General features: G+C 56.2%; 1 protein-coding gene across 3 annotated transcripts; it reads right to left on the bottom strand.

Annotated features, from left to right (window-relative positions):
- Positions 1-645: 645 nt before the first annotated feature.
- On the bottom strand, positions 646-5,275 carry DOK2 (docking protein 2). Of its 3 annotated transcripts, none has more exons than XM_032855891.1 (5): positions 5,102-5,274; positions 3,803-4,084; positions 3,461-3,548; positions 2,423-2,604; positions 646-1,724 (listed from the first exon to the last, which is right to left on the bottom strand). In XM_032855891.1, exons 1-5 carry the CDS (start codon positions 5,162-5,164, stop codon positions 1,116-1,118), a joined length of 1,224 nt encoding a protein of 407 aa, XP_032711782.1. In that variant the 5' UTR covers positions 5,165-5,274; the 3' UTR covers positions 646-1,115. The 3 variants fall into 3 exon arrangements, with proteins under 3 accessions (XP_032711782.1, XP_032711780.1, XP_032711783.1); XM_032855889.1 differs by having other exon boundaries at positions 2,423-2,607; positions 5,102-5,272; XM_032855892.1 differs by lacking the exon at positions 3,803-4,084 and having other exon boundaries at positions 2,423-2,607; positions 5,102-5,275.
- Between the last annotated feature and the right edge of the window lie 1,067 nt (positions 5,276-6,342).

The raw sequence follows: 6,342 nt of genomic DNA, 5'->3' as shown, positions 1-6,342 counted from the left end.
CCTGAAAATGCTCCATAATATTGGCTGAATTGGCTGGTAGCAGAAGTGTATTGACATGGCATGGTATAGCATTGACATTGACTAAAAGCAGGCTTTGATGAGAGGGGAGGCTGCGGGGCCTAGCGGCTGACCTGTAGGGAAGTAGAACACGGGGAGTCTATAGAGAATGACAAAGCAGGAAGCGTTCTCGGAACCTACATGGTAGGCAAAGAAGGCAAGTCTTAGGAAGGCAAGGGACCCATCGGGGCCACACAGCTCCATAGTCCCACTTCTAGAGCATAAGGGCCTCAGGAAGTGCCAACTCTTTCCCATCCCCCAAGACAGCTCTTCGAATATACGCCTTGCTTCCCCACTATTTTCCTGGCATTGACCCCAAGCTAGCAAAGGGTTAGTTAGAGATGCTTAAACATCTTTTCCAAAGTGCCCTGACTTTCACAGACCTGCTACTCTGCGGACAAATGCTTAGGACCCAGCCTAGGCTCAGAGAAGATTTTGCTGCTGGGACAGGAGGTAGCAATGGTGGCCTTCCCCAGGAGGGCTGTGGCTGTCCGATCCTCACCCCACAGCACTGATGCCACACAAAAATATTCCAGAAATGTTTAATGCCACAGAGAAGTCCAAAACCTGCGGAAAGCTACAAGCCGTCCTCCCGAGCACCTAGATCCAGGGCTATCCGCAGCAGGCAGGAGGCTTGCACAAGCCAAGGAACCAGGGCAATTTGCTGACATCCTTGCTGTCCTCTGCCCTAAATGCCCAAGGTTCCTTTAGGCCAGGGAAAGAAAGAAGAGGAAGTGGAAAGGGGTAGGCGGAGGGTGCGTCCCTTTTAGGCACTCTTCCTGCACTGGGATGGTGACTCATGCAGCAGGCCCTGGGAGGGACAATTCCTCAGACCAGACCAAGGCAGGCCAAGCCCAGGGTTCTGGAAGGAACAGAAGGAAGTTCCTGGAATGCAGCAACCAGGAGGAGTAACCAGCAGAAACTAGAAGGGAGGCCTGACACCAGCCTCCCCCTCCTCCTCACCGGCCTCTGACCCCACCCCCAGTAGGGACTGGTAGTCTTCAGCACCCACAGGCTTCAGCACCTGTATTTGATAGTCCATGCCTTCTCCTCCCCCATCACTTTGGGCCTTTCTTAAGTATGACGTTGTCATACTCAGTTCCCTGTGGCCAGCCAGCGGCAGGGAGGTCCTGCCCTCTCTGGAGGCCGCCGCGGTCCCTGTCAGCTGTGGCCTGCCTCCTCCAGGCCTCTCCCTGGGGCTCCTGTGGGCTGTCATACAGGGACAGGGCAGCCACTCCCTCAGGCTCATCGTATATGTGGTCGGGTCGTGGGGGTGGGTGCTCCTCAATGCTGTCATACAGGGGGTCCGCAGGGGCGTGGGGAGGGACCGCCAAGACGCCCCTCAAGCTCTTCCCCAGGTTACGGGCCACTGCATCAAAGGGCACGGCGTATTCCCCCTCCGGGCCCCGCGGCCGGGCAGAGGGCACTGGAGTGGAGGGCGAGGGAGGTGGCAGGGAGTCATGGGGCCGGGAGTAGGGGCTTTCTGGCCGTGGCAGCACTGCAGGGACTGTGGCTGGCTGGGATTGCGGCCCAGGATGCGCGCTGTTCTTCTGGGCAGAAATGGCTTCCTCCAGGGCCGAGAAGATCTCGTTGCCTTGCCGGGTTTCGAACTCAAAGTTGCCCTCTCCAGAGATGCAGCGCCGGCCTGCCTCGAAGGAAAAGGTTACCTGGGTGGAGGGAAAAGAGAGATTATTAGCCAGGCCACAGGGTGGGGTCGCTTCCCCTACACCCAGCTCCCAGGCACAAACCCATCACCTCCAGCTTCCCTACACAGGAACTGGGGGAGCTTCTCCCCAAGCTGGTTCTCCTCCCTCGGGGGTTTTTTCCTTAATTAGCAAAGCCCTCAGGGGCCTGAGTGGCTCAGTCATTAAGCCTTCAGCTCAGGTCATGATCCCAGGGTCCTGGGATTGAGCCCCCGCATCAGGCTCCCTTCTCTGTGGGAAGCCTACTTCTCCCTCTCCCACTCCCCCTGCTTGTGTTTCCTCTCTCGCTGTCTCTGTCTGTGTCAAATAAATAAATAAAATCTAAAAAAAAAAAAAAAGCAAAGCCCTCGCTCTTACCCTTCCTTCTTCTTCCCATCCATCCAAGTACGGAGCTTGGCATATATATTCAACCTTAATAATGTTAGCCACCCTTGACCCCTCTGACCGATACCTCTTCCTGTTGCCCAGTCCTTCCAAGGCCCTCCTCTCTCCCACCCTGCACTCCCCCTCACCCCTGCTGTTTTTCTTCTGCTGGCTTATCTCTCTGTCTTTCCTTCCTCTTCCCATTCTCCTTGGTGGGCCCCTCTGCACTCTCCCTGAGGATCAATCTCTTCTCTCACAGCTCTTTTCTTTGAACCTGCCCTCTGGCAGCTCCTGCTCACCTTGTCTCGCCCAAAGCGCCTCAGAAACCTGTAGGGCCACTCATACAGCTTGCTGCCCAACTCATGGCCACCCCACAGCTCCAGGGCTGTCTCCCCAGCCCGGAGGGTGTAGGATCCTCGGAGCCGGCACCTCTCACTGGCTTCTGTGGGTCTCATGGTCACAACAAACTCCTTGCGCGGGGCTACTGGGGAGGAAAGGGGAGAAGGTGGTTAATGGGAAAGAGCTGGCCTGCCTCAGCTCTGCCTTGCTAAATGAGTGTGCCAGAAGTCTCCAGAAAAAGCGTGAGCCATGTGCCCATGACCCCACACCCCACATCTTGAAGGCTGAGCTGCCCTAGGACAGGTCATACTCCCCAAAATGTCAGATACCTCCACCCCCTACCCTAGTCGGCATCAGGCCCTAGCCACACGCACCCCGACCTCATGCCCACATCCTTCCTGCCCCTGTTGCCAGAGCCACAGCCTCTCCTTCTCCCTCTAATCTCCTGCCTGACCCAGCCACCTCCCCAAGTCCTCCTGTCCCAGCTGCAGGTGCAGCCAACTCTACCCTCCCAGCTCTTGGCCTGCCCATTGCTGATGCCAACCAGCGCCCTCTGGGAGGTGGGGCTCGAATGTCACCCTATGTCCATCTGCTCCCCGACACACCCAACCCAGTGGGCTAGACATCACAAAATGGGACTGCCTTGTCAGCAGAAAGCTCTCTTGCCACAGGACACCTTAAATCCACAGAAACAAAACCATTCTCTTCCCAGACAGGGGAGGCCGAGTCCAAGAGCAGCACCTTCACTGAACCCCCCTCCCCCACCAGCCTGGCCTTCTCCCTGCTGCAGGGCCCTGGGCAAGAGGGAGTGAGCTCAGGGCGGGCCAGGCTCCCCCACCCCAGGCCTCTCCCGGAAGCGATGCAGAGAGGCTGATAAGGGGGCTGGCCAGGGCTGGCCGGGGCTGGGGACAACCACAGGGCAGGAAGACTCAGATGTAGCTGCCACAGCCCCACCCCACCATAGCCCTGGGGAGGCTGGAGAGGAGACAGGCCCTCACCTGCGGTCGCGCTGCTGTACAGTTCATTCTCCTCCATGCGGGGCCGGCTGCCCTTCCCCGTGGGCCCCAGCAGCTCCTTCCTCTGGCCCTGAGGAAGACGCCAGGCTCTCACTGCTGGCACCCACGCCCAGCCCCACCTCCAGCCCAGGCCTTCCTCCAGAGCACACTCTGCCTGCTGACCCTTTCCGCATTCTGGACTGGGGTCCCCCCCCCCCCACAAGGAACCGCCCCCAGCATCCTGACCTTGGCTCTTCTAACATCTGCCCACAGCAGGTACCAAGAGCCCCCCCCCAATACACATGCCATGCCCCCTTGCCCTTTCTGCACCCGTGGATGGCTCACAGGGAAGGCCAAGAGGCAGATGGCCTGGATCCAGTCACTGCGCTCTGAGGACGGGGCTGCTAGCTGATACTGGCGCTCCTTGGTCTCCAGGAAGAAGGCGCTGGTGTCCCGGGGGCTGCTGGCCTCCCCGCCGGCCTCAGCCACACGTAGGCAGTCACTGAGGCGGATCACCCTCCTGGCGGCCTCTCCCCGGCGTGGCTTCTCTGGGCCCTCCTGGAGCTCCAGCCGGGCCAGGGCGCAGTCTGACTCTCCATACAGCACAGCCCCAAACCGGCGCCATTTCTGAATCCAGGTGCGTGGCAGGTGGGGTACCGAGAGGGAGCCACCCAGAAACGGAGAGATGGTGACCAAAGGGGAGAGGAGGAGGCATGGGAGAGGTCATGGGGTAGCATTCAGGGACAGGGAGAGGGGCAAAGATCACAGGTGACCTAAGGGCTCAGAGAGAACAACAGGAACCTTAGCAAGGAGAAATCTTTGGAGATCTGTCCCCCACAACAAAGGAAGAGGCAGTGACAGCAGGTGGAATGCCAAAGGCAGAATGGCACAGTAGTGAGCCCCTGGAAGTGGGCCCAGCCAAGATCCGGGTCGAAGGGCAAAAATCCTATGAGTCCTTGAAGCCCGGAGGAGGGATGAGAGGGCAGCAGGAGGGCCCTGACCAGAGACCATGGTTCTTGCTCTATGCGAGGACCTACAGAAGGCCCCAGGCCAGGAACTTCAGTCCACCCTCTTGAACTTTCCTGCTTCATTCCTTGACAGGTTGGGTCATGAGAGAGAGACAGAGAAGCCCTGGTGTGAATCAGCTGAGGGAAGGAGGACTTCCTCATTTAAGGAGGCCAAAGAAGGAAAAAGAGGCTGGCCACAGAGACCCCAGCTCAAGCTTGCCACCAGCCAAACTCACCCCACTGGAGCAGGAAAGGGAAAAGGAACCTCCACTCTAACCCCGAATTATCCCCTCCATGGCTGCTTTCCTTCCCTTCCCTTCCCAAGCATCCCTGTGAGAAGTTACTACAGAGCCAAAGAGGCAAAAAATGGAGTCAGAGTCCTCCTTTACTCCCCTCCCCGCTGGCGAACACCACAACCGTCAGGGCAAACAGCACAGTTTGGGACCTGGTTGGGGAAGCAAGCGACTGCTAAGGAGAGACTCCCCCTAAGCTCGAGCTCTGGGTCTAACATGGTGGGTGGCACCCTGCCTACCTTCCCATAAGGGTTTGGAAATGTTCGGGGGCTCCTCCTTCTCCCCAGGAATTGCTAGCAGCCCCCCAGCCCCTCCGCCCTGTCCCAGTGTCGTCTTGCTCTTACCTTTCCAAAAGTCTGCTGCTGTAGAAGGTACAGGAAGCCCTGTTTCACGGCTACTTCTTCCATCCTCCCACCATGCCGGCACCCCAGCCCTTCAGCTCGCTCCCTCCACTCCCGCCCTCTTTTTCCCCTCCCTGCCGTGTGTTCCCCCTTCTCTTAAGTTCATTTCCTCTCTGCCTAGAGTTTTCTGCGCTGTTCTCGTCTGCTTGATGACGACAAACCGATAGGCCCTGTGGTTTCTTGCTGTGTGTGTGTGTGTGTGTGTGTGTGTGTGTGTGTGTTTGACGAGTGAGTTTCATGCACAAGCTTCCTGCATTTTCATTGAGTAAGAAAATTTCTGAAAAGCTAATTTTCCAGTTTTTCAGGCAGCAACAACTCAGGTACAGAAGCTGGTGGAGGACTCAGCAAACAAGGAATGGCTGACCTAAAGCCACAGAGAGTCCCAGAACCAAATTCAACAGTAAAACCAATAGCAAAAGGCCCTCATACTCCAGCAGGATGCTCAGCATGACCCAGCGGGAAGAGAACTTAGAAATCAACCAGACTAAGTCCCCAGTTCAAAAATGGAGACTGGGTAGACTGGGTAATTCAACAATGAGTAGATTGGGAGCTCCTGGGTGGCTCAGTCAGTTAAGGGTCTGACTCTTGATTTCGGCTCAGGTCATGATCTCGGGGTCTTTGGATGGTGCCCCAGGGTCATGGTCATCGGGCTCCACACTCAGCAGGGAACTTGTCCCTCTTCCTGTACCTCTCCGCCTACTGGCCCTCTCTCTCCCTAAAATAAGTAAATAAATGTTTTTAAAAATAAAATAAAATAAAAATGAGTAGACTGAGGCTCAGGAATATCTGAGGGATATGTTCAAGGTCACCAAACTGGAACCAGGTCTCTCAGCTCAGTAAGAGCTAAGCCATACATACACATACCCAGCATACTGGACACATCAGACAAAGCTCACTACTTTCACACACAGCTGCAACTCTGGTTCATTCCAAGAGGAGCACTCCCTGCCCCAGACAACTGCACACACGCACAGCACTTCTTGGAATTCTAGAAACATGGACATCCCCACACTGAAATGTGCTATATTCCCAGAGCACATCCAAACAGTAGGGAGTTCACCTTCTTTCCAGCCTTTGTAAGCATTATGAAGGCACTAGAGTTTCATCTGGGGATTATCTTTTTAAGTTGCAATAGCAACCTCTTATATTAAAAAAAAAGAATCAAAAAAGACTTCATAGTTGCC

Source organism: Lontra canadensis, unplaced genomic scaffold (assembly GCF_010015895.1).
Source record: "Lontra canadensis isolate GAN:19392208 unplaced genomic scaffold, GSC_riverotter_1.0 scaffold10, whole genome shotgun sequence".
Taxonomy (NCBI): domain Eukaryota; kingdom Metazoa; phylum Chordata; class Mammalia; order Carnivora; family Mustelidae; genus Lontra; species Lontra canadensis.
This window is presented reverse-complemented; position numbering and strand designations above follow the sequence as displayed.